The sequence below is a fragment of the Strix aluco genome, chromosome 24 (genome assembly GCF_031877795.1).
Source record: "Strix aluco isolate bStrAlu1 chromosome 24, bStrAlu1.hap1, whole genome shotgun sequence".
Lineage (NCBI taxonomy): Eukaryota > Metazoa > Chordata > Aves > Strigiformes > Strigidae > Strix > Strix aluco.
In genome coordinates this window covers 8,545,325-8,571,856 of record NC_133954.1, presented here as the reverse complement: position 1 = coordinate 8,571,856, position 26,532 = coordinate 8,545,325, and the positions used below count along the sequence as shown (strand labels likewise).

General features: G+C 56.8%; 1 protein-coding gene across 4 annotated transcripts; it reads right to left on the bottom strand.

The window, feature by feature from the left end:
• Positions 1–756: 756 nt before the first annotated feature.
• SOCS7 (suppressor of cytokine signaling 7) lies at positions 757–25,668 on the bottom strand. Of its 4 annotated transcripts, none has more exons than XR_012626285.1 (11): positions 24,758–25,668; positions 19,544–19,608; positions 16,239–16,343; positions 15,355–15,456; positions 14,401–14,531; positions 13,812–13,980; positions 10,610–10,738; positions 7,157–7,292; positions 6,651–6,808; positions 2,559–6,346; positions 757–1,617 (listed from the first exon to the last, which is right to left on the bottom strand). XR_012626285.1 is itself a non-coding variant. In XM_074849509.1 (10 exons), the coding sequence occupies exons 1-9, from the start codon at positions 25,666–25,668 to the stop codon at positions 6,688–6,690; spliced, it is 1,869 nt and encodes a 622-aa protein (XP_074705610.1). In that variant the 3' UTR covers positions 759–6,346; positions 6,651–6,687. The 4 variants fall into 4 exon arrangements, 1 of the variants encoding a protein (XP_074705610.1); XR_012626286.1 differs by having other exon boundaries at positions 2,617–6,346; XR_012626284.1 differs by having other exon boundaries at positions 758–2,795; positions 4,058–6,346.
• Positions 25,669–26,532: the final 864 nt, after the last annotated feature.

The following is a 26,532-nucleotide window of genomic DNA, read 5'->3' as shown; positions in this document are numbered from 1 at the left end:
GGGGCTCCGAACCTCGCCGGGGACTGGGGGGTGGGGGGGGGGGCGGGGGGGAAAATTTGCTGCTTTCTGATGCTAATGAGATGTTAAAAATAAGCTCTGCGCAGCGCAGCCATGTTGGGGCTTCTCCAGGGCGGCGCAGAGGCGGCCGGACAAAGGGGCTTTATGGGGCTGCGGGGGACACCGAGGGGGTGCCCCATCCCTGCCCCGGGCACGTGGCTCCCCACGGCTGCGGGGCACCGTCCCCGTGGAGGGCAAGTGCTGGGGTACAGCCACCCCTGCTCATGGCACCCCCAAACGCAACCGTCCTCGGGGCTGGGGGAACCCCAAAACCTCCCCGCTCCCCTCCTCCGAGAGGTCCTGCCTGGGGGGGTTCAGTGGGCGCAGGCTGGTGATGGAGGGGGCCGGTGGCATCTCAGCTTGGGCCAGCCAAGAAAAAAAATTCACGATGAGGCCCCAGATGTTGGATCCAGCCTGGAGGGACCGTCTGAGCCCATCAATGGGGTCTTTGTCCCCACACAGAGCCCCGGTCTGGGGACAGGGACTGTGGCTGGGGGGCACTGGGGCAAACGCCGGCCCCCTCCCCAGCCCCGCTGCACCCCAACACCCCACCGCTGCCCCGCGCCAAGTGATGGAGAAGGATGAGGAGGAGGGGATGAAGGCTCCCCAGGGCTGTGAGCCCCCCCTGCAGCCGCCCGCCTCAGCCCCGATCTGTCGCTCCGCAGCCTTTGATCTGCCAAACTCGGGGGCGTTCAAAGCACCTCGGTGCAGGGTGAGGGGGGGGGAAGCATCACCCATGGCTCCTGGGGAGGGGGACGGGGCTGAGGAGGGGGGACAAGGTGAAGCTGGGGGGCAGGAGGGGGAGCCGGGCAGCTCCAGGCCTTGGGTCCCCACCCTACAGCGATGCTGTAAGTAGGGGGGGGGGGGGGGGGGGGGGGGGCAAAGGGGAGACTCAAGACAACACACAGCACATAAAACAATTTCCAATTATTTTATTTCAAACCCCCACTCTCTTCCCTTCCCACCCACCCCCCCAACCAAAAAAACCCATCAGTCAAAACGACGATAGAAAGGAGTTACAAACACAGAAGTCAGCTCGCCCTCACTGACAGCTTACAAAAAAAAAAAAAACCCCAACAAAAAAAGAAAACCAAAAAAAAAAAAGAAACCAAACCAGGAACTTCACGCCAGCTTCCCCCAGAGGACCTGCAGCAGTTACTAACATCTCCACACGAGAGGCCAAACATGCCTATTAATACAATATATACAGACAAACCCACAGGTACAGCCAGGCTCCCCCTCCCCACCCCCAAAAATAACCAAACACACCCAAAAGTGCATTTGTGTTTATATCAAAAACGTTTTTTTTTTTTTTCTTCTTCTTCTGAAAGATTGGCCTGCAAGTCTGTTTTTACCATTTAGTAACTTTTTAATATAGTTTATGAAAATAAATTATACAGCAACTATTTTAATAAATTAAGCACACACCAAAAAAAAAAAAAAAAGAAAAAAATAAAATTAAGCAAAGCGGCGTTTCTACCAAAGGGTGGTTCAACAGTCCTGGCGACGAGCAGCGCGAGGTCCTGCGCTCAGAGCTGCTGGAATCTGCTCGGTCCTTCCCTAAAGGCGAGTCGGGGTCCAGGGTTAGCGCTGCCCATCAGCGATTTTTGGGGTAACACCCTGGCAGGGGAGCAGCCAGGATGGGGGGGGGGGGGGGGGACACTGGGAGCTCTCCCCGGGGGGCTGCTGCGGTTTTGGGCACTGGTTGTGCTTTTCAGCTGGAGGCACAGTGGGAGGCGGCGCTGCGGGGACCCCGTTAATCCCAGGGGATGTTTGGGGGGGTGTGGGGGGGGTCCCGCCTGCCCCATCTCACCTGGAAGACTGTGGATGAGGAGCGAGGGGCTGGGGAGGGGAGCACTAGGGGGGCGGCTTGGAGCACCCCGATAAATCCCTCCATTCTGGGAAGCCGAGGGGGCTCGGGGGGTGTCTGAGTCCCCGATGAGCCCCCCAGGCTCAGACCTGATGGTCAATCTTAAGGGTCAAAATCATCCCAAGGGCAGATCTTAACCACGAAGAACAAAGAACAGCCAGTTCCCTTCCTAGGGGGAGCAGGAAGATCCTTCCTTTTGCAAACTCTGCTTTCCAGCAGTTTTCTCCCCAAAATGCTCCCGGACAAGACATCAGCCCCAACCACGACCCGCAGCAGAGCGTGCCCAGCCGGGGTGCAGCCCTGCACCTCTCCCTGCACCCACACGCTCCTTCAAGCACGTGCACGATAACAGGTTTCTATTAAAAACATTTTTAGGGTTTAAAAACTGGCCAGATACGTAAACCCCACGTGCCTGGCGCTTTGGAAACCACCGATTCCCTCTCGCATCAGTGGCTCAGGTGGGTCCCACCCTGCCCGCGGCAGGTCCCACACAAACCAACTTAAGGATGGTTTGTTTTCCCCTTCTTTTGGCCTCCAGGAGGTCAAGGCTGAGCACAAAACTTCCACGTGAGAAAACTGTCCTGGTTTATCTGAATTTCACGCTGCAGGAGCGAGCCAGGTCGTTCCCCACCTTGAAATAAGGCTGCAGGGAGAGGAGCTGCAGGGAGCAGCCACGGGATCTCGCCAACCTGAGAAGCGGGTACAACGCACGGCTGAAGGCTGCGCCCATCCAGCTGAAAAAGCACCATCTCCAGCTGAAAAAGGAGTTTTTCCGCAGGTACTTTCTGCGCTTTGGTAGTTTTTATGGTCCGCGTCGTTGTTCATCTGCCTCCGGTCCCTGATGGAGGGAGGAGGATGGCAACAACCTCTGCAGAATTCAAGGTTGGAGAAAGGAGGCTATAAAATTTTTTCCCAAATCAGCAGGATGAGAGCACCCTCCAGAACCAACCTACAAAACCATTCCAGGCAGGACACAAACATCAGGTGTTCCTCCCCAAACAGGGATGGGGCTCACTGGCAAGACAGGACCCAGCCACCTCTCTGAGGTGCCCACAAAGCCCGTCACCCCCTCGGCAGGCACCGCTCTGCTCGCTCCACTCACATCCAGCCTTGAAACAAAAGCTCTGGACCTTTTCCACTCCCAAACAGCAGAACAAGTCCCTCCCCTTACACCTAGACGTGAAGGAGCTCAAGGAACAGCTTTATTTTAAGTGGATTTCAAGAAAAAGCTGTTAACTACAGCTCACCTTGGGATCTTCTCCAGTGCCACCAGCCACAGGCACTGACCTCACTCCAGGTCCCCTGCCTGCCCTGGAGCAAGGAGAGGTGGAGCAGGGCCCTGGGGAGGCTGAAGAGCATCTGCCACCTTCATGGCAGAGCTGACCCCCCCACTCCTGAGGGTCCAGATCGATTTGGGGGGGGCCTTGTGCAGCTACAGCTGACACCGAGCACGTCAGCGTGACCCGCTGGTGTCCCCCCATCCCCTATCCAACACCCCAGAGCACGTTTCCTCCATCATTTCAGTTGCTGGAGAGACCCCGAGCCTTGCTGCTGGCCTCAGTTTGGGGAGTGCTGCCCCCCCTGCCCCGTGCACGGGGTTCAAGTAACAACAGAAGCACCAGCAGGCTGCTGGGAGAAATCCTCCCAAGAAGGGTGACAGCCAAATACATCTAATTCAAGTATTATCCCTAAAGTCTGGCTGCTTCTTCAACAGCTCTGAACGCCACAGAGCCTCCCCATCCACCCTGGGGGAGCTTGGGGGGGACACGGGGAGCTCCAGGGGGGGACACACGGGGGATAGGGTGATACAGCACAGCTCTCCCCGCTCACCGTGGAGCAGAGTTGTGCATTTTCACCCCAGGCAAGCCCAGCGTGGGCAGGACGGACTCTGCACCGATTCCCAGTGCCCAGCCAGCATCAGTTTGCCCTGGTCTGCTCTCCAGGTCGGCTGCTTTCCCTTCCCAACCCCAGCCTGTGCCTCTCCCTCCCAGAACAGGGAAGGAAGGAGTGGAAATACTGTCACTCCCATCACACAAGGGAAAGGACCAGCTTCTGCCCGGCTTCAGCAAGGGGAGACTCACAGCTCCCCCATTCCATGTGTCCCACAGGCCACCACCCATCCACACGCACCGGCCCACGCCATCGTATCCACGCCTCTGCATCTTTCAGGGTTTTTTTGGAGGGAATCTTGGCAGGAGACACACGCACCAGCCCCTCTTCACTGTCACAGGTTTGGACACTTCAGGAGTCAGACCACGTTGGCTCTCGGGAAGGTTTTCCTTTCCAGCATGGGGATAAGTTAGAAGATTCAAATCTTCAGCACGCGGAGAGCCGAGATGCAGCAGGGGCAGGCGCGCGGATACTCGAGTTTCACCTGCACAAGAACAGACGTTTCCCCCCCAGCCCGACGTGCTGTGCGTTTGCATTTATCTGCAGGGTCCGCTGATAACTTGGGTGGGAGCTGCAGGTCTACAGCCGAGGGGAGGGAACGCAGCAGCGGCCGGGGAGGGCCCGGTGCCGGTCCCCATGTGGAGGGGACACGGTGGCCGTAGAGCAGGTCAGCTCCGGTGTCACCCAGGGTCAGGAAAAGCTGCTCAGCACGTCTTGGGGCAGCTCCCCCTCCCTGATAACCACTGCCCCGACAACACAACACCGAGTCAGCAGTGAGTAGTGTCCGATGAGGTATTTGTACAGATTTTGAAGCTTAGTTATTAGTTTCATTTGGAAGCCAAATCCTTTTTAAAAAGCGTATTTTTTTCTCCAAGATCAAAACAGGGCAGAGGTGACGGTGAAGAGAGGGAGGGCAGGATTTGTTAGCACCCTTCGTAGCAACGCTTGGCAGAGGCAGACAAGCAGAATTTTTCCAGACTGCTTGAAGATCCACACAACTGTGTCTAGTTCAAGGACACAGATCATTCTGCAGGGCAAGACCAAGGTCCCAGCAGCTCCTGAGTGACTGCAGCCACCTCACAGGGCACCAACCTCACCCACAACGTCGCGTTTCCAGACCACGGTGCTGCAGGATGGAGCGTTTCCTTCACTCGGGTTGGCAGCACAGGAACACTTGCTCGTTTAAATACAGGAGGAAAGATGCTTCTCCAGACTTCTCAGCATCACTTCGGGCAAACTTTAAACTTCACCATGAAATGCAAACTCTGGCAGTGGCTGCAGACCAGGATGTGAAGGGGTGGAGTGGGGGGGGTATTTCAGCCAGTGCCGAGCCCAGAAACAAAGCAAGAGCCACCACCTCTCTTGGCTTCCCTGTTTCTGAACTGCTGTGGTTCTGTGGACATCCCAGGGAGAGGAGGAAGCAGCAAGTTCACAGGGATCAGATGCCCTTCCAGGAGAACCCTCAGTTAACTGCTTCTTGCTCCGAGTCACCTCGGAGACGCCTCTTAATGCCCCAGCAACTCCTGATCAAGATCCTTCACAGCTCAGCAGAAAGTCACTTCGTTCACAGCTTCTGGAGGCAGCCAGAGAAAGGCTGAAAGTGCACGTCCCGCAGCTCTGTGCAAGACTGAGATCACTGTAGCAAGTACCTTTGGTCCATGGAGTGCTGCAACAGTTACAGCCACAGCTTGGCCACCTTCCTTCCACTTATCCCAGGGGTTTAGCAAAATCTTCCAGTGTTTGCTCAGGGAACGTCTCCTCAGAGGAGCAGCCCTTGCTCCCCAGGGCAGCAGCAACCCTTTGGCAGAAGGCTCCACGACATCCAAATAGCTCACATGCTCTTCCTTCCTTAGGCCCAGCTTAAAAGCATGTAGGACCACCCTGCAAATCCAGTCGCAAAGCTCAGCTGCCCAAGAGTAGGTTTGGCCCTCTTCTCCCAAATCCTAGGAAGCAGGGGAGCTGGGCAGCTGCCCACTGCTCGGAGCTCCACGCTCCCCAGAGGTTATTCCACGTAGCTGCACGTCATTCTGGCTCAGCCTGCCTCCAAGCAGCTCTCTGGCTGCGTCCCCTCTCGGTGAGGAGCAAAGAACAGTCTTGCCATAACGCCTGGAGCAGGTGATCTTCCTAGAGAGTCCCCTTCTCTCTCTCTATCTCTCCCCACCTTGAAGTTTCCAAGGGAGGATAATAAAATTCATCTGATCATAAGACAGTATTTCTCATGCTGAAAATAAAAATAAGAAAAAAGACATCAAAAATAAAACTTTCGAAAAATTGTAAATAGTGCCGTGACATTCTTTGTTCTGCAAGGAGTCCGCGAGCGGGGCTCAGCTGTCTCCGAGACCCCTCTCCCTCAGCCAGGAGCCGAGGCTCTCGTTCCCGTTCCGCTGTGCTTCTTAGGAGTCTTGAACCCTCTTCTCTGTACAAAAGAGCTTGAGAGCAGAAGCGGCACCGCAGAAGCAGGCTCCACCGTCGCGTGCCTCCTTCCCACCACAGCCTGACTTGGGCTACAGGATGGCAACAACCAAATTCCTGGTGGGGAAGAGAGAGAGGGGAGAGGGATCAAACAGCCCACTCGATGCGGCAGGATCTGCCCCAGACTGCAGCTGGTTTGGCACCAGAGTGAGCACAGGCTTGCGTGGGCATAAATATGCACCAAAAAATAGCAGAAGCCTCGTTCCCCTCCCCAAGAAAAGCTGGGCAACGGTCAAAGCCCATGGAGTGAACAGCCATGACTTCTTCGGGAGGGTTTTGTCTTTTCTTTGCAATCAGAGGGAACAGAGCGATTTACGTTTGACCCCACGGGCCGGGGCAGGGGCCAGCGGCACACACGTACCATCAGTGACAGCAACAAGACGGGTGAGGCAGCCTCGCTACGTGGAGGATTCGGTCTCCTGCTTCTGTTTGGAGATGAGCTGAGCTTCCTTCAGCGACAGATACACCTCCTCCTGCGGGTCGTAGTAGTAGAACTTGCGGATGTAGGAGATCAGGGGCCTGGGGAAGGAACGGGCAGAAGCTTTAACCCTGAGCCACCACCACGCCAATGTCTGCAAAGGAGCACCAGAACCTCCCCCTCCAGCCCACCCAGCACAGTCACCTCCAGCAGAAACAGGAGCCAGCACCCCAAGGTGGTGGCACCCACAGGTAGCACCTCACTCCCGAGGTGGTCACCACTCCCGCACGCAGCCTACACACCTCAGGACACTGTCCCAAGGCTGAAGTTATCAACTACTCCCTCCCACAGCCCCTCTGCAGATACAGACGCCTTCTCACTGCCTGCTGCAGCGAGGGTCAGGGAGGAAACCGGAGAGACTCATCCCCAGGGGGGCCCTCGAGCCTTACTTGGGCAGCGGGAGGTCGGGGATGTGGTCTATTCGGACCAACTGCCTGATCCGGAAGCGGCAAAGGTGCTGAAGGGATTTGACGTTGCTGAACCTGGAGACTGGATACAGGAGCTGGACAGGCGTTGGAGGGAGACCTTTGGAAAAAAGCAATATTGGAGAGAAGTGGTGTGTTAGAAAGGAAACACTACTGATTCAGAAAGGAGAAGGGGGCTCTGGGGAAGCGGAGCTCTCTGCAAGGCTGCGTTCATCACATTATCTTGGCTGCACCTCAATTCCTGTGTTCAGTTTTGGGCCCCTCACTCCAAAAAGGCCATTGAATGACTCGAGCGTGTCCAGAGAAGGGCAACAGAGCTGGTGCAGGGTCTGGAGCACAGGTCTGATGGGGAGCGGCTGAGGGAACTGGGGGGGTTTAGTCTGGAGAAGAGGAGGCTGAGGGGAGACCTCCTGGCCCTCTGCAACTCCCTGGAAGGAGGGTGCAGAGAGGGGGGAGGAGTCTCTTGAGCCAAGGAACCAGCGCCAGGCCAAGAGGGAATGGCCTCAAGCTGCGCCAGGGCAGGGTCAGACTGGCTCTTAGGAAGGATTTCTTTGCAGAAGGGGTTGTTGGGCGTTGGAATGGGCTGCCCAGGGCAGGGGGGGAGTCCCCATCCCTGGAGGGGTTGAAGAGTCGGGTTGAGCCAGCGCTGAGGGATCTGGTGGAGTTGGGAACGGTCAGGGTGAGGTTCATGGTTGGACTGGAGGAGCTTCAGGGTCTTTTCCAACCCAGATGATTCTGGGATTATGTGATATCTGCCCAGGAGCCCACCGCTTCGGAGTCGCTTGGGAGTGGGGAGCCAAACCTTCCAGGGGTGATACCCCTTTGGCTGCAAAATATCTCCAGCCTTCCTCACACGGCAGCAACAGTTCTGATGTCACAGGGTGGCTGGGGAAAAACAGATCCCGGGACACTGCGAGCTCCTCACCACCCCCCCTCTCCCTGACTGGCAGATGAAGCATCACTTTATACAGAGAAGCAACAGACTTTTGAAAGGATACAGGAGAAAACTGAAGGAGAAGGCGGGCAGCATGACCGGCACGTAGGCTTTTGCTCTGCACAGCCTTTGGGTAGTTCTAGCGAGGCGTTAAAAAAAAGCTGGGGGATTTGGTCAGCTCAAGCTGCGCCAGAGTTGCTCATTCTTGGGGTCACGAGGCTGGGCACAAAGGCAGAGGCAGCAGCAGCTTCGCTCCAGCCAGCTCCCCACGCAGGGAGCAACCTCGCAGGGCTGAAAGCGAGTTGCATCCAGCCATCCCCCACCCCGCAACCTCCTCCTCCTCCCCCAAAGTTAAGAGCAACAATCGAGCCCACAGAACCGAGAGGTCGGCAGGAGCACCAGGAAGGATCTTTGGGAGCTGGGCTCCTTCACAGCACAAGGTTTTATCTGTCTTTACAGAAGGATTCAAAGCGAGTTACACTCTAACCCCCTCCTGCTGGCTTGTCTCTGAGGGCAATGGAGTGAAAGGAGAAAAGGGAAAGCTCTTCACACTAAGATGGGCTCAAAACTGCTCCAGGCAGCTCAGGAAGCTGCGAGCCAGCTTTTGAGAAAGCAAAGAACAGCAATCAATTGAAGGCTGGATTCTCCCCCCCCCACCCTTATCCTCCTACCAAAAAGGAATTAGCCTCTGGGAGCTCAGCCAGCGACTCCGGGGACGCAGCACGAGCTCCGCACGCTGCGCTAGCCCCGCGCCTCGCTGCCAGGAGCCAGATGCGAGCTGGAAACAGCCCCCTCCTCTGAGCAGCAGTTAACGTTTCAGCAGGAGAACGGCACTAACGAGCACACTGGGGAGATGCAGCTCCTCAGTGTCCTCCCGCTAAAGATCAGGCACCAGCGCGAGACTTTTGGTTTTTCAAGGCTCAAGGCGCAGCGGCTCTGAGCAGCGCCCAGGCCCGACGCTGCACCCACACGGAGAGACGCAGGACCCTGAGCCAGCAGCACGGGAGCAAGGGACTCCTCAGCAGGTGCACAGCACTGTTTGGGGAGGTTATTTTCTTTTTGGATGATATTTTTGTAAGCCAAGTCCTTTCCAAGGTATTTGGAGGAGATTTTCCTAGAGCAAGTCCTTTCTAAGGTATTTACCTGGAGCCCTAAGCCCTCAAAGCCCTGTTCTTGAAGGGATCTCAGGATCAGGAAGGTGAAGTATCTTTAATTTGAAAGGATTTTTTTGAAAATAGGGTACATTGCAAAACCAGCTTTACATCCCTCTTCTCCCCAGCGCGTTATAAATCAGCTTTCCAGTTATTGGTGGTGTTTGCAGCAGAGGGCAACACTGAACAGATCTGGGCTGTGACTCCAGCCCTGCTACAGCCCATCCCTCCTCCCCTCCAGCCTCTTCTAGTCCAGAAAATCTTTGGGCTGAGTTCTCTCCATGCTGCAGTGCCATGGAGAGGTCGCTGTCACCATCAGGGCCTGCAGGCATGATGGCAATAGGGATAAGGAGCAAATTTACTATCATTTCACTTGCAGATTTACCACAATTCCTCACACTCTGCTCACTCCTGCCCCTCTCTGCTTCACTGCAGCCACCCGTCTCACCACGTTCCCATTCCTGCTCTGTTTTGTTCAAAGCATCACCGCTCGCTCACCCTCCAAATTCTGTCCCCTACTGTTGCTCCCTCAAAATTACGGGGCATATTTGCCTATTTGGCAGACTCTTCCCTTCTTCTCACACTGGATTTCTTGGTTCGCTTTCTGGTACACCAGGACAAGCAAAAATCAGAAAAAATATAAAGATACTGGTCCAGTTGCCTGCCCAGATTTAGCAGGAGGGAGGCTTAAGGTTTGATGGACGGGGAAACAAGCACTCTGCAGTCAAACGTGCTTCAACAAAGCTGCACTAATGCTCCCTCCTTGCTTGCAAGCACCTGCCTGTTGATGGGCTCTGGCATCACGGTCCCCCCAGGGACTCTGAATCTACAGTATCTATCGCTCGAGGCTCACGTTGAGCTCACACTTGGAAATGTTCCCACATGCTCAGCTGAACGTCTCTCCCCTCGACAGCCCCAGGTGGGTCTCAGCTAAGGGAGAGCTGGGAAACTACAAAGCATGGAGTGGTTTGTAAGAACAGCAGTACTGAGACTGGGGGAGGGAAGAAAGCAGAGTTTTAGTAGGCAAATAATTGCTTGTTGAGGGAGCAGCTTTTCAGTCTTCAGCTCCGTTTGTCATAGTGTGAGATAGTATCATGTTTCCACAGTCCTGGAAAGAAAGGTTTGGGAAGTCTCCTTCCCACCACAATTAAGTGGTGCAGCTATTAGGTGGGAGATCTGCTCCTCAGGATCCTTCCGAGAAGTCTGTGGGCAAGGATGCAGAGCAGGGCACTGAGCACAGCAGAGCAAAGCCACGTTAAACCAGCCCTCTAGGACAGAGCAGCAGCTAATCACAGAGCAAAACACCCCCCAGACTCAGAGCAGGAGACTTACCTGGAACCCTGGATCGGAGGAAGTAGAGAAACTTCCCATTTTTGGAGTGCATGATTGCTCTCTTTATGAACTCCACCACAGACTGGCAGCGGTCTTCAAACTTGGGGTGGCACCACAGGCTGAAGGTCCCTTCCAACAGAACAGAAAAGGTTTCACGTTTTAGCAGTGCTGGTGGCAAGAGGAGACATTTAGTCACAAGTCTGATGTTCTCCAAAACCAGGTGAATGTCCCAGGCTGACTATTTCTCATAGAGCTGGGACAAGGCAGGGCACTAAGAGGAAACACCAGTAGCACCAGCTTGCAAGGACGCTGTTCCACTGGAACCAGTGCTCTCCATGAGCTGAGGATACGCAGAAAGACGTGCCAACGTGACCACTGCAACCCAGGCACGGCCACAAGTCATGCTTGCCTGAACTTGTAAACAGCCTGCAACGACTGCTGGGTCTTAAATTTAAACTATCAAAACACACTTTAAGAGAGCGTTAGCAGATGGCCCTGCTCCTCCGCAGCGTCCCAGCAGCAGCACTCCCAAAGCAAGCCAGCGCATCGGAGCAGGTCAGCCCACACACCGGTACGTAAAAACAGCGATCCAGGTGCTGAAGGCCCCTTCTGCCAGCCTGAGAGCTGTCAGGGATCACTTATTTCAAAGCAAGCATTGGAGCAGCTGTTTCCAACAGCTTAATTCAAATTACTGTCAGGATACCCCGACAGCCCTCCCTATGCTGCCACCTGACACGACGGAGGCACCAAGCTCGAGCGGTGAAACAACAATGAAACTGGAGCTGGGCAACCCAGGGAAAGCAGGCCTGCTAACCTGTTTACAGATCTCTAAATAGGTTAAGTTTAAGCCTCAGGTCAGACCAGTCTCACGATCTCTTTGGCTGCAGCCAGACACCCCCTCCTTGCACCAAAACGCAGCCATTTATCCCCCCTTACCTGTCAAAACGCTGCCTGCATCCCCCTCCGCCCCCCCTGTACCTCCCTTTCCACCTGCACATTTGTCAGCGCCCCAGCAAGAGCCACCACAGAGCGGAGCTTCACCAGGCAGAGCAAAATGGGAAAACAAGGGCCCTGTTCAGGACGGAGCCCATCAGGAGCCGATCCACACGCCTGCAGCGGGGCAGATTCCCGCAGGAGGTGGGTGACACCGCTCATCTGCACAAGCGCTGTAACCAGAAAGGACTCTGAAAACACCCCATCTCCACGTAAAGAACTTGTGTTAAGGACAAAGCATAGCCAAATCAGAGGTGCCCAGGACATATTTCAGGTCAGGGACTTTTTGGAGGAGCAGCTCCCCCAGCAGCATCACCAACCTGTTAGAGAAAAACCAGAGGAAGCAGCTCTGTAGGATGCCCAGCACTCACGGCTTTCTCTAGGGTGGAGAGCAACCAGCAACACAGGGGCTAGATACAGCCCACAAAATTTAAACCACACCTCCTCTCCCCACAGCTGTGTCTGGTAGGCTTTACTGGGAAAAGGTACCTCTCACCTCTGCCATGGGCCAGTTCGGGAGCACCTGCTAAACATCCAGGGTCAGCAAGCACAAAAATAAGTAATTCTTGGGAATCTCAGATCTGAATGAGCCCTTAAAAGTAGCCAGTAGATGCAAAGGACAAAAGCACAAACACCAGCCTCCCCAGCCTGCCTACTCAGCTGGCCTAAAAAAAGACAAAGAAATTGTGGTTTCTTCCTCTCATCTACCCGAAACCTGAAGGTCAAGCATTTATCTCTTTACCATTCCCCCAGCCTCACCATTTGTCATCTTCATGGGTTTATCAAAGTGCTCCGCTCTGCAGTTTTCCACGCTGCCGCAGCACATTCAGCACAAGGCACAAGTCCTGGGGGGGCGGGAGGGGGGGGGGGGGCACGGGGCCGTTGACCCAGAGCGAAGCGCTGCACCCCCAAAACTGAACTCCTCGATGTGGAGCCATGGCTGGGAGAACAGCTCGAGGGAAGGTGGCAGCACCAACCTTCATCTGTGCAGCGAGGAGGACAGCTTGAGGACAGGGAAGGACACCAGCTAAGGATATAACCCAGCCCCAAAATAAGAAACCAGACCAGCAGCAAGAGAAGTTCGCTCCAAAGCTCAATTATGAAAAAGTATCCACTGTACAGGCAGCCTGACATCTCCTCCAGCTGCAAGAGCTTCTTGTAATTTCTGTAAGGACAGGGTGATGAAAATCCTCCCTTCTTACGCAACGGCCAGGGACGGGGGAAGTGGCTCTAGCTGGGCTAGAATTAGTGCTGGGGCATCTTTCCATCAGAGGGGCCAGAAGCGCTGCCAGGTTCTGCTAGCAGAGGGGTAAAAGGACAACAGGAGCATCCCTGGGGCAAAGGTAAAAGGGAGAAAAAGATGAGCTTTGCTCTGGAAGGTTCCAAACCACTATTTTCTGCGGCAGGTTGGCTGGGAAGCCTCTGAACCCATTATTTGCAGGCACATGTAATGACAAGGCTCTATAGCAGCTGTTATTAAAGCTTGCCCACTGGTTCCAGGGCAGCTTCCTCCCCGTGCATTGAGCCTCTCGGGCATTTCGCTCAGCCTGAGGACAGCTGCCTGTGCCAGGGCTCGACACAGAAAACCACGTGTGAAGATGAGCAGACAAAGCGTGCGGGCGAGGCGAGAAGCAGCCCACGCAGGAGGGCGAGCGCAGCAGGAAGAAAGGCCACGAACAGTTCTTGGAATAAAAACCCACCACGGTGGAGCTAAAGGCTCAGCCTGGGACCGACTGCACCTGGTGCCACTGCCAAGCATCTCCCAGGGGGAGAACAAAGCCACGATATCAGGAGATTCCTTCTCAGTTCACAAAGAAACAAGTTTCACTTTGGGAAGCACTGACTGCTACGAATGAGGGCTCTTGCTGTACATCTCATCTCAGCCACACGGGATCCCAAAGACTTTGCCATCATTATTTTCTTGGAGTCAAGTTTTCCAAAGCCAGGCCTGGGGACAGGCACAGGGAACTCTTGTATTCCCCAGTTTTTCAGAATTATAAGGAGAGGTGTTGCTTGAGGCACAAGAAGCCAAGTCAAATGCAGCTCCAAAGGCCTCCTGCGGAACCCCAACATAAGAGCAAGGACACGCTGCTGCTGCTCCCCCTCTTCTGTGCCCCAGAGCACTGTCCTGGGACCTTGAGATCAGACTGGTCCCCAGCCCCAGGCCTCTGCCGTCAGCAGCACCCCCAGACCCGGCCGGGGCTCTCACCTCTGTAGTGCTCCATCCTGGTGTGATGGGTGATGCCCTGCGACCGAAAGCTGAGGCTCAGGATGTAACGGGGGTCAGAACTGTCTCGGACCAGAAAGGACCCATCCGGCTTCCCCTTCAGCTTCATCTCTGCGTCCTCCCAGTTCATCGGTCCCCAGTACCACCCGCACTAGGAAAAGAGACAGCCAGCACATCAGCAGATTGCTAGCAAGAAAGATTTTATCAGCAACCAAACACAATACGATTTGCTCTTGTTAATTCCTTTTAAACACCAAAATGGAAGTGCCTGGCTGTACCCGCGCAGGATGGATGGATGGTTGGAACTCGTTGCTCCTGGATGAAGTGCACCACCACAACCCTTAACACCCAGAACAGATGAGACTATGACACCCCTCCCATGCATAAAAAATGCTTTCCCAGACTCAAAGACCTCACTGGGAGAAAGACAGGAGGGTTGGGGTTTTTTTTCAGTCCTATCCTAATCTTACGCTCCCAGCTCTCCCAAAGGGATGAGCAGTCCCCAAAAACCAGAGCTTAGACCCTCACTCTTTCCCTTCTGGCTGCTGCCACCACCCCCCGTCGGCGTTACCTTCTCCAGCTCTCGCAAGCTGGCTGCGAAGCTGCTGGAGTCGGGGCGGTAGAGCGGACACTGGAGGTGCGGGGCGGGCTGGCCGGGCATCGCCTCCGTCGGCCTCAGCGGGACAATCCGTGGGAAAGCGTCTGCAGAGGGAGAGAGGCAGAGCCCAAGGCCACGGTCACCCACGGGGAGCTCAGCCCAAAGATGAACGTTCCCCCGACACCCCGTCCCCCTCGCACGGCTCTAGAGGTCAGGGCAGGAGGGGCAGAGCTGCAGCGGGGAGGAGGAAGCTGGGCTGACGGGTGGAAGGACAATGTCCTTGTGAAGGACACAGCGGGAGCCACTGCCTGGCGCTTCCACGGCGACTAACTCAGCACCTTCACCTGCTATTTCCTTATGCTGGCTCGGAGGGAAGGCAGGGAAGTGCCAGGCGGCACGGACTGGAAGGAATGAACACACAGCCTGAAAAAGGGGCAGTTAAAACCCTCTGGGTCCTGAAGGAAACCAAAAGCAAAAGGGTAAATGCGCAGGAAAACTCCTCGGGTGCTGTTTGGTGGGACCACGCGCCAGGCTGGCTCTCAAAGCTGGGGCTCCTGCACTGAACCCTGCTCCCACCGCTCCTTCCTGACACTCACTCACCCGTTACCTGACACTGCGCAAATCAGGGTGGGCTGCGCTTCCGAGAGGAACCAGAGAAAACGGGAGATGTCGAACTGAGGAGAAAGCTGATGCAGTCACGAGCTTCAGCAAAACTACGGCGGGCAACAAGAGCCTTGGCACAACAGCGCCCGAGCGCTCGGCAGCGCAGGACCGCACGTCCCTGAGCGGGCAGCACAGGCAGCACCGCTGCTGTTAAAACCCAAGTGCAGCCTTAAAGTTTACCAAAAAAGAAAAAAAAAACAACCACCCTCGAAGTCCAGATCCCTGAAGGGAAAGCCAGAGCCTTGCTGCTAAAGCTAAGCTGACCTGGGGCATGGGGCGGAGGAGGCGGAGGCAGAGGGAAAGACTGCAGGGAGGAGCCCATTGGACCCACTAGGACAGATGTAGGCAGCGTCCCACTGATATCATCTAGGAGAGAACAGAAGCAAGAGAGGTTCAGAAAACAGGAAAGCGAGCGAGCTCTGCGCCGGCGAGCGCCTGACAAAGAGCAAACCGGCACTCGGCGCTGCCTGGAGAAGCGGAGATGGAGCTTCCGAGCGCGGGGGGCTGCTGCCACTTGGCACCAGGTCGGAGCTGGGCGCACACACGTGCACGCTCACACGCGCTCCCAGGGCGAGGGAGTCCGTCTTCCAGCCCAGCCAGCTCCTCACGTGCAGCTTGAGGCACCAGACAGGCATTTACAGGAGACAGGACATGCTAAGGTGCTGCTCACTAAGGCTGACTTTACCCATGCTAAGCTGCTCCTGCTCAGAGGAACCTCCTCCTCGGAGGATGTAGAGCAGCAAAGCCAGGCTCCTGGTGCAGCAGCCTCCCAGGGAGCCTCCACTTCCACTGACTAGAGAGCACAGACAGGAACTGGCCTCGCTGGGCGATGGACAGGAAGGGGGAAAAGATTCCAAAAGCAACAGAAATGCTACAAAACCAGCACGTTACCTCCCACCTCACACTGCTCCACCACCACCCTCCCCTCCTGGCTGATCTAAGAGAAACTCTGAAGCTTTCAGCAAACACCAAAACAAGTCCTCTGCCAGGGCAGGGTGAGCTGGCATGTTAGGGGCTCAGATGAGCAGGCAGAGAGCCCGCTGCTGGGGACCCTCGGGACGCTCCTCCACCGTCCCTGCAAGGGCAGACGGGCGGTTCCTACACTCCCGTGGCGGACACACGGCCAAGGACGCTCTCCAGGACGGTACCTAGCAGGCTGAGGCTTCTTCGTGGTGGAGGTGGTGGAGTCGGAGGGTGAGGGGAGGTCAGTCCTCGCTGAGAGATGTCCACGTCCACCAGTGACACTGTTTCACCTGAAGGTTGGTGGAGCAAGACTGTTAGTAGGGCACCTTCGCGGGGGCACGCAGAGGCCGAGCGCGGGAAGGCGCGGGGAGAGGGGAAGGGGCAGTAACCTCTGCAGGGTTTGGAAGACGATCTCATGAGCTGTTTGCAAAGACTTTCCCTGCTGCAACCGCTTTGGAGACACTGATCAGCTCCGCTAGCACAGCCCAAAGGCCAGGCAGAAGGGAAGGACAGTGGTACGCGTGCCTGAACCCTGAGTCCAGCCTGAACCCCGAGTCCAGCACCAGGAGGACGTGATGGGGAAGCACTGCGGGACCTTTTCAGCACTGAGCTCATGTATCAAGCAGAGCTCACCAACGGTGCAAGCACCTGCACTTTGTGTAACGCTTGGGAAATGGTTTCAGAGGCCTGAGCGGCACCCGCTGGCACAGGACTCCGAGATAACACTCCCACTGATGCCAGTCTGAGTCTGCCTACAAATGTCTTTGATGATCAAAAACAGAAACACCTTTTACCCCAAAGGCCATGAGGGTACCAGCTCTTAAAAATTAATAAGGGGGAGCTGGGACAGGCTTTTACATTAAATAACTGGAATTCACCAAAGCCTAAAGTCTTTGGAGCCAGGAAACTGCCTGGGGAAAATAGTGACACTAAGATGTCCGACTTAATCAGAAAAGCTTAAAATTAGTCTAAAATCATGGCAGAAAAATGAAGCCATCAAATCAGGGTCAAAGCATCAGCCTCAGTACTGGACTAACACCAAGTCAAAAGGAAAACACCCTGATCCTGAAGAGAGACCCTAAGTGGTGCGACCACAGCCAAAGCATGTTTTTCCAAAAAGAAAAAAAAAAAAAAATCAGTCTAACCAGGTTCTGATGAACCACCAACACCAAAACCAAATAATCCCAAACACCCAAACCACGATCTCAAGGACAACGAGATCTGGCTGCCTTCGATTTCAATTCCTGTGGGCAGGGAACTCCTCTTCTGCTCCAGATACCGGACACAGCATCACCCACCTCTCGCTAAGTACCTGGCACTGTGTTTACCCTGCTTTACACAGGACAAAATTGACTCAGCTTCCTTCTGCTTTTAAAAGTCCTGTCTATTAATAAGCCACGTTAAGAGGAGTATTTAGGGTTGGTTATTATCCAAGGTACCTTCTCCCTGAGGGACTTCTGGGTGTGAGCGCACACGCATGCACACAGCCACTCTTTCATTTCCACACCGTAAAAATAAAAGTGGCTGGGCTGCATTCATCTCGCACCAACGAAAACAAAAGGCAACCAAAGCGTGGTTGCAGCAACTCCACTTTCAAATCCTTGCCAACGTGGCAGGAGCTGCAATGGCAGGCTGTGGTGGGCTTCTGGAGCCAGCACTTCCGAGAGGCACCCGAGCAGAGGTCAGGAAAGGCAAGCACAGCCTTCCCAAAGACCTTCGCTCGCCCTGAAAGCAAATCACCAAGAAACTCATGCGAGTTGGGCCAGACATTTCAGTTCTGTCCCACTCTGGTGGTCCCAGTCTCAGAAAATCCCCTATACAGCAGCCATTAAAGAAACTGAGACCTCAGCAGCGTAAAGACTGGAGAAGTCAACAAACCAGAGCAATTAAAATCCAGCTATTCACTTCAGGGATGCTTCCACAGTCTTCTGCAAAGGAAAAACTCCTACAAGCGCATCGCCACTATTCCACCGACTGGCAAAAATGGACATAAGGAATTTTAAAAATAGTTAATAGCATCAACTAACAATTAATCAAATCAACTTCCCAAATTTAAAGCAAAAACTTGTCAACTCCAGCTTCTCCTCTGTAGTTTCTTTTGAGGAAAAGCAGCTCTGCAGACACATCCACATACCCCCGTCACCAGCGTACAGAATTACTGGTTTTATACCCACGACTTCCCCTAGCAACAGCTGACAAAGCAGTAGAAGCAGCTTTTGCTTTCACCAGCCTTGATTTGCCAACTAAACACACCCGACACAGAGGAAGGCAGCAGCATCACGCGAGGAACACGTCCTCTGCATGCCCCCCCCCGCTGCCAGGACACCGGCTGGAGGGATGGGGGACGGAGAAGAGAACAAGCACCACCTGAGCTGAATTACCCCCACACCACTGCCCTTCTGCAAGAGCTGAATGAGCGACAAGTTTCAGGCAAGTCAAACGATTGCTTTGCCTTGAAGGTCACTTCTCTGACATTTAAAGCAGTTCTCGGTAAGGCTTCACCACCGCTCTCCGCAGAGGGCTTCGCCCTGCTCGGGAACACAAACCACACACCAGCTCCTGCGCCGAGCTCTCCAACCACCTTCTGCTACCAAACACCCACAGCACAAGGAGGCTTTGGGCTCAACTCACCGCCCGTTCCTAAGGCGGCTCTCACCACACAATCACGTTTTGATGCCTTTCCTCTGCACCAAGACCCTCAATGTGAATTTATTTTGAATCTGACCTCCATAACAAGCCACATAAAACCACACACAGCTGAAAAAAAACCTCACTTGTGACCTTAGGTTCCTACTCACACATGTCTTGAGACAGGATTCTCCCGAGGAAGCCCCAAGCTCTATGGCTAGGGCTGTTGTGACCACGGGCTCACACCACAAGAGGCACATGACCGTGACTAGGAGCTTGTCTACAGCTTTCAGTCGTCAGCAGAGCAGGACTTCCCCCCTCTACCATTTATAAACCGGCCGACTTCCCCCTGCAGCAGAAAGGGGAAGGTCAGAAGCCAGCAGGATGCAGGGAGAGGCGAGGAAACATGCAGAAGAAGGTAGTGTTCCACAAAAGAGGTTTCAATTCCCACAGCTGTCACGCAGCAGGGCCGCTGAGGATGCTGGATGGTCCAGGTGGGAAGCGGGGCTTGGTCCCAGCCCCTCTCAAACCACAGGAGGGGAGCACCAAACTGCACTTGCTCTACAGGGGATTGTCCAAACCACTCGGATGCAAACAGCCCGGCGCAGAGGAAGCGGCTTCGCCTCCAAGAGCACAACTCAAACTTGTGTTTCAACAGGAGGAATTGCAAAACGCTGACGTGCAACAGTCACGTTCTTTACAGCTCCTCTTGTTCAGGGTTTGAGGCCGAGCAGGACAGAGGGACTCTTCGCAGAGATCCCAGTTTGCACGGGGAGGCAACGTTCAGCGTCTATCACTAAGCACACACTGCTCTTCTCGTAGCAAAATCAAACGCCATACTGTAAATTTTTCAAATCCTTACCTGTGAAGAGGGGGCTGAACACAACCGGGGAAAAGGCACTTTGAGTTCTTGTCAGTCTGTGTTTCCTATCGGAAATAAGGAAAACACTGTTAGCAGAGATGAGGAGACTCAGCGCATCCCACCAGAAGAAAACATCGTTTGACCTTCTCAGACCAGGAGAACCTTCACCGATCTTTACAGAAGCTGGAGACAGCTCAGTCCTGCGTTTATTCGACTCCTAGAGCAGTGCTTTGGCCTAAGTAGGGCACTCAACCAGTAAAGCTAGGTCTCTGTCCTGCTACGAAGCAAATCTCTAACTAGGTAATTAATAAAGTCTTTGGAAAGAAAAACCCCAAGCAAGTATGGTAAGCGGAGCCAAGAAGCTCTTTCACAACAGACGTCACGCTATTTCTCTGGATCGGGTATTGCCAAACGCCTTCGACAAACAGGTTGGGTCCAATTAGGGGCTGCGCCCGGAGCGAGCGCATTGAATGCCCCCGCGCCACGTTTGGAGGGTTTCAGAACCCAGAGCCATCGAGATGCATGGAAACAGCTGAAAACACACCTCTGATGAGGACCCAGAAACAGCTAAAAACACACCTCTGATGAGGACCCAGGAGTACCAGCAATCCCTGTGAAGCTTCCCTCCCAAACCAGCGGTTTTATACCGACGCTGTAGCCAGGCCTGTGCCCTCCCCACACAAACCCACTCCTTCCAGCGCCTCCCCTACGGCAACGGCAAAGGGCTTTCTCCAGATCTAGGCAGAGAAAATGCTGGTAAACTGAGGCACAGAGTATGGCACCCCCAGGACTTGAAACCACGGTTGAGGTTGAGTAGAGAAACGCGTCCCTGGTGCCAGAAACTCACCCCCACCGGAGAGGAGAGCGCAAGAACAAAGCTGAGCACAAGCGCAGCTCCCGCGGGCCGCAGCGGCGACAACGGGCTGTCCAGCACCCACAGCACGTCGTGCAACGCCCATCCCGGCACGGGACAGACCGTGTCAGCCCGCAGGTCTGCCCTGGGTCAGACCGGGTTACTCCAAGTTAAACAGTGCAACTTCACTGTGCTGGCCAGAGAAACTGGTCCTGTTGCACCCAGACAAGTGGCTGCACCACCAAGATCTAGAGGAGCTCAGAGACCAGCTCGACTCGCACCCACAGAGCGCCCTGCTCCCGCTGCCACTGCGCCTCCTGGACGTCTTCCTCACCCTCCAACCTCCTCCCAGCCAGCAAGTGACCCTCAACCTTAAGCCCACCTCGTGCTTCAGACCCCAGCTCTGCTCGCAGCCTCCCGCAAAACCCAGACAAAGCTTTGGCTAAAACCAGCTCTGAGCGGGGCCTGCCACCCGTCAGGAGGGTTCGCACCGAGCAGATCAACCAGAGGGAGAAGAAAACCCAGCGCCGGGCACCGAAGAGCCCTGGGAGCGCAGAACAGGCGGGTACACCCACATCTCCTCCCCACACAGACCAAACGCAGCTCTCTGTTGTGTCACCGGGCCACACAGCTGTGATTAAACAATACTATAAGCCTGCAAATAAAAATACTACAAACACTCGTCATCCCGCTATATAGAACCCCGTTAAAGTGTTTGGAAGTGTTTCCATTTTAAGCCTCTCGCACCTATTTGAGGGTTGGATTTTTTTTCCCCAAAGGAGAACAATTCCCCAACCGTCAGCCACACACGCACACACAAAATTACACTTCTGGATTAATATCAACTAATCTTATAATATAGTAACAGCTCTGCTCCCACCCACTAAGCCAGACGGAAAGGAGCATTGTTGGCATTTTGCTGTTACCAAAACAACTACATTTTATGCCAACATTTTACAGCCGTCGATTTCTGAGATTTCTCATTTCTAGCAAGCTCACATCCGCAGCAGGGCGAGAGCAAGAAACGATTCACATGGACCAAATCCTCTACTTCCCAACTCAGTCTCCACCAAAACAACACTCTTCCACACTTCCTCCTCCCGCCCTCAAGTTCTGCCACATCCAAACGATGCTGAAACCCAGAGAGAAGTAATTACGTGTGACCGGTACCTGAACGCTGCTGCATCGGATCAGCGCAGCCCTGCAGAGCTGGAGAAAGCCAGAGGTGGACACTGTCGCTCAGGAGCGCCATGGACAGATTCTGCCCGGATTTGTGCACGGAGAACTGTGAAACCCCTCGAGTTCCAGCAAATCAAGATTTTTAGAGCCAGTTACCCACCAGTTCTGCAGCTGCTGCCTTCGCAGCCAGCACTTGGTGCTGCCTTCACTCGCCCCAAGGCACCGTCCTGGTAACTCTAAGGCAAGTCTCACCTGGCCATGTGTTATTTTACATATGTAATAACACAGAGACACGTTAAAAACATGTCACCAACACAACTAACTTACAAGAGTTGGGTACCAGCCTGGCCGGTGATCTGCAGCTCGGGTACAGCTGCACCCACCCACCTGCAGAGCCTAACCCTGTCCCCCCTTCCCCGCCATCACCTCTGCAGTACAAACTGCTCCCCAAAAAGAGCAGTTTCACTGATAACAGCCTTTAAATATCAACACTCAGGCCCTGGGCGAGAAGCCACACATTGGTATCTCCACATTTAGGGCCTTAGTCTCTTGCAGCTCAGCTGAGCCCAGCTACAGATCTTAGATAATGGGGCTGGTTTCCTTCCTAACTGCTGCTGCAGGCGGGAGGCAAAGCTGCACCCTGCTGCCTCCAGGACCGGCAGCACGAGGGGAAGCTTGGGCAGCAACTCCAAACACCAGGAATTCTGCTGCTTGTGATGTTTAAAAGAAGAGCCAGGCTAGATAACACCCACCACGGACCAAGGGAACACCCTTCACCATCAGCCTGCAGGGAGACTTACGAGTCGGGAAGGAGAGGTGGACAGCAGAGGCGTGAATTAACCCAAAAGCTGCTCCGAGCCCACCTCGTCAGCCACGAGCGACTGCAGCAGCGATTCGTGAACGCCAGATCCATCCTACAGTAATGGGGGCCACACGTTGGGAGGCAACAGCCTCCAGCTCTTTGCAGAACCAAGGAAAGGTCATCCTCATCCTCCCAGTCAACCAACAAACACAGGTGCAAAGTAGCAGAGAGCGTTCACTAGCGGGGCATTAAATCTAGCAAAGACCACACCAGAAAACCGAGTCACTGCACATCTCCAAACTGAGGGCCCAGAGCAACTGGGAGGAGAGGAACAGAAAAGCAGCATTTGCTGAGGTCAAACATTCACTCCTCAGCAAGCTCAGCTTAGCTAAACTGCACCTAACCTGCTGATAAGAGTCTGGGCATCCCAGTATCCCAAACCACTCGTCCTCGCCGAGGAGAGCAGGGCCAGACCTCCGGGGCCAGCCAGGACCGTCCCATCAACGCGCAACCCCCCAGCAGGAGATGCCGGCACCGGGCACACCCGCATCCCACCAGGCAGGAGCTGAGCTCCCCAGGAGCAAAAAGCATCGTTCCAATAATCCGGCCCTCATCAGCAGAAAGGGACTCCTGGAACTGGAAACAGCAAAGTCGTCCCTGAACCACAAGAGTTGCTGCATCAGGCACCTTGAAGTAACCTTTGTTAAAATACCGCCTAATTAGTGCGGCGGAGTTGCACAACGCCAGAGCATGAGGAGTGACCATGAAGTTCCCTGAGCAGAGGGAAGACCCGGGCAGCGACACGGCGCTTTGCTGCTCCCGACCTGCTAAGACTCAACTGCCAACTCTCCACCGCCTAACCCCGGCGCTGGGAGGTCCCGAGGCCTCCTCGCTCTCATCAAGTGCAAGGATGGAATAAACCACAAGCCCATTAGCAAAACATTATGTCATTACAGGCAACTGGGCTACCGTTTGAGGCCCATTTAGTCATTTGTGGGGAATGAAGCTGTTGTATAAAACAGCTTCACCATCCCACATACAAAAGCGAAGCTCCTCGCGGGCGCACGGGCTCTAGGGAGGACTCAGACACCGGAGCGGAGGCTGCCCCATCTCAGAAGCCATGTTCTGCTTCAGAAGGGAGGTAATTTTGGCCCCTGCTACAGCCTTGTGGCCTTTTGGGCTGCCAAAGCGCCCAGTCACCACAAACCAGTGTTGCAGGTCACCCCTGACCCAGGGTCAGCATCTTCAGAGCAAGCCTGGAGAGTTTCCTGCTCGCCTATCAACAGGTCTTCAGCTGCACTGAGGAGGCAACTCACCCCAAAAACCTCACGCGAGGTTAATTAACCCCGCGGGGAAGGGACTGGGCTGTACTACGCCGTTCAATGATTTAACGCTCCTCCCGCGCTGGCTGCACAGACCTTGGGCAGGCTCCCCACGAGGAATCTGAGTTCTGCTGCTGGAAACGCTACAGAAAGTGGTTTCTGGAGCACAGGAGGCCCACCCCGACCTGGGCAGCGGGTACAGATCAGGCCTTTACCCTCCCCAGACAGTATCAAGCAGCTCGTGTCTTCCACTGAAGAAGCCGAGGAACGCCGGAGCCAACAGAACGGGGGGTGCACGGGGCCCCACACCAACAAGATTTGTCCCTCCAGCCTAATGCACGACCCAGCCAACCTCCAGCTGCCAACGCCTCCTCCGGCCACGTCCTGCTGCGGAGCACCGGGAGAGCATGGGGAGAGCTGAGCCCCCACGGCAGCACCCACCGCCACGCTGACGAGCCTCAGGAAATCATTCTGCAAGACCCGGGAGGGCGAGAGGAAACGCCAGTCCCTGGGGTCTCAGTGTGGTGTCACCAGAGGCCGTACCACTTCCTCGCTCGGCCGGCACCTGCAGCATCGCCAGGCTCCAGCGGCTTCTCCGAGCCACCCGCCGCCTCACCGGTCCCAGCGGCTTCTCCGAGCCACCCGCCGCCTCACCGGTCCTGCTCCAAGATGTTTTTCCACCGTTCCCTTGGCGGATGCAGGGCCCAGCGCAGCGTGTTCCTCCTCCGCTGCCTCCAGCTCCGCTCGCTGACCCCGTGTCACAGACGAGGCCTCGGCAGCCGGAGCCCAGCTGGGAGCTGAGGGACAACCCCGGTGCCCATCTGCGGGAGGGACCCGCGGCCACCCCGCGCCCCCCGTGAAGCCTCCCGGCGCTGACACCCCCTCTCCCCCCACCCCACGGGGTCACACCGTGCCTGGCACCAACCCCAAGGTCTCAACGCAGGCGGCTGCTCCCCGCAACCCCCCATCCTGCCACCCCAAAAACCCCCTCCCAGACCCCCCCCCCCCGCCAAGCCGGGGGGCAGCCCCCGGGGCCGGCCCCCCCTCCATCCCCGTACCTGCCCGCCTCCTGCTCTCGGCCGCGGGCCCCGCAGACGTCGGTCAGGCTGCCGGCCGAGGCGGGCAGCTCCCCGGTGCGCCGGTTCTCGGTGGTGGCGATGGCGGCGGCGTCCCCGGTGGCCGAGCCGCCGCTGCAGCTCTTGGTGCGGAAGAGGCGGCTGAGGCGGATCTTCAGCGAGCCCTTCCTGCCGCCGGGACCGGCTCCCCCGGGGGCGGCGGGCGGCGGCGCGGGGCCGGTCCCGGTGGCTCCTCTCCCGCTGGTGCGGGCGGCTCCGCGGCCGGGGGATCCCGGCTCCTCCTCGGAGCAGCTCCCGGTCTCGTCGGGCTCCAACGCCTCCAGCACCAGCAGCGCGTCGCTGGTCTCCTCGGCGGCGGGCCCGGCGGCGGGCGGCGGGCCGAGGCAGGGGCAGGGGCAGCCCGCCGGCCCCTTCGCGCCCAGCCCGGGCGGCCGCAGCCCCAGGGCCGCCAGCTGCAGCTCCAGCCCCCCTGGCGGGGCGCTCCCCCACCTCGCCGCCGCCTTGGGCTCCAGGGCGCAGCGGTGCCGCGGGCAGAGCAGCTCGCCGCCACCGCCGCCTCCCGCCGGGCCCCCGCCGCCGCCGCCGCCGCCTCCTCCTCCTCCTCCCGCCGCCGGGCCGCCCTCCTCCCCGAGCCGCCCCTCCGCCGCGTTGCGGAACACCATCAGCTGCGGCGGCGGCCGCGGGGCCCGCAGCCCCCCGCCGCCCGGTAACGCCGCCGCCGGCAGCCGCCCGCCACCGGGGCCCAAAGGCCCCGCGCCCGCCGCGCCGGTAACGGCGCCGCCCGCCGCGCCCGCCTCCGGCCCGGCCCCATAGCCCAGCAGGCGGCTCAACACCCGGTAAGAGGCCGCGGCGGCCGCCGCCGCCTCCCCGTCGCGCAGCTCTGCGCGCTGCATAGCTACGGCCGCCGCATGGCGGAGCGGGACCGGGCCGGGCCGCCGCCGCCCTCCCAGCGCCGCCGCCGCGGCTCCTCCCTCCTCCGCGGCGCCGGCCGCGCGCGCCCCGCCCCCGCACTTCCGGCCCCGCCCCCGTCCGGGACACGCCCCCCCCCCGCTCGGCTCCGCCCCGCGCCGAGGCTCCGCCTCCCCCTCGCCCCCCGCCCCGCCACGTGCAGCGCAGCCCTGGGGCCCCGCTGCGACCCCCGGCACCCACGGGCGGGGCGGGGGGGACGGAGACACGGCGGGGCCCAGGGGACTCTGCCCGGCCCCCGGACAGCGGGTGGGCCCGGGAAACTGAGGCACGGGCACACGGCAGCTCCGTACTGCGGGGCCTGCGCAGCCCTGGCACGGCCCTGGCACGGCTCGTACATGGCCCTTGCACGGCTCTTGCACGGCTTTTGCACAGCTCTGGCACAGCTCTTGCACGGCTCTTGCACGGCTCTTACATGGCTCTTGCATGGCCCTTGCATGGCTTTTGCACGGCTCTGGCACAGCTCTTGCACAGCTCTTGGATGGCTCTTGCACAGATCTGGCACAGCTCTTGCACGGCTCTTTCACAGCTCTTGCACGGCTCTTGCACGGATCTGGCACAGCTCTTGCATGGCTCTGGCACGGATCTGGCACAGCTCTTGCATGGCTCCTGCACTGTTCTGGCAGGCAGCGTGCCCCACGGGAGCAGAGGGGATGGGGCCCAGCTCTCCCCACAACTGCCTGGAGGCTGGTGAACGGGGGTGTCACCTTTGCCTCAGACGTGGGTGTGGTGCCGAGCAGCCTCCTGTGCCTCAGTTTCCCCTCTGCAACCAGCCCAGCGCTGCCTGGGAC

Excerpts from the sequence above, each read along its gene's own strand:
- SOCS7 (XM_074849509.1), bottom strand. The coding sequence starts at position 25,668 with ATGCAGCGCGCAGAGCTGCGCGACGGGGAGGCGGCGGCGGCCGCCGCG. Across the intron at positions 19,609-24,757 it reads CGAGAGCAGGAGGCGGGCAG|GAAACACAGACTGACAAGAA; the intron begins GTACGGGGATGG and ends TATTTCCGATAG. Across the intron at positions 6,809-7,156 it reads CCCGACCTCCCGCTGCCCAA|GCCCCTGATCTCCTACATCC; the intron begins GTAAGGCTCGAG and ends TTCCTTCCCCAG.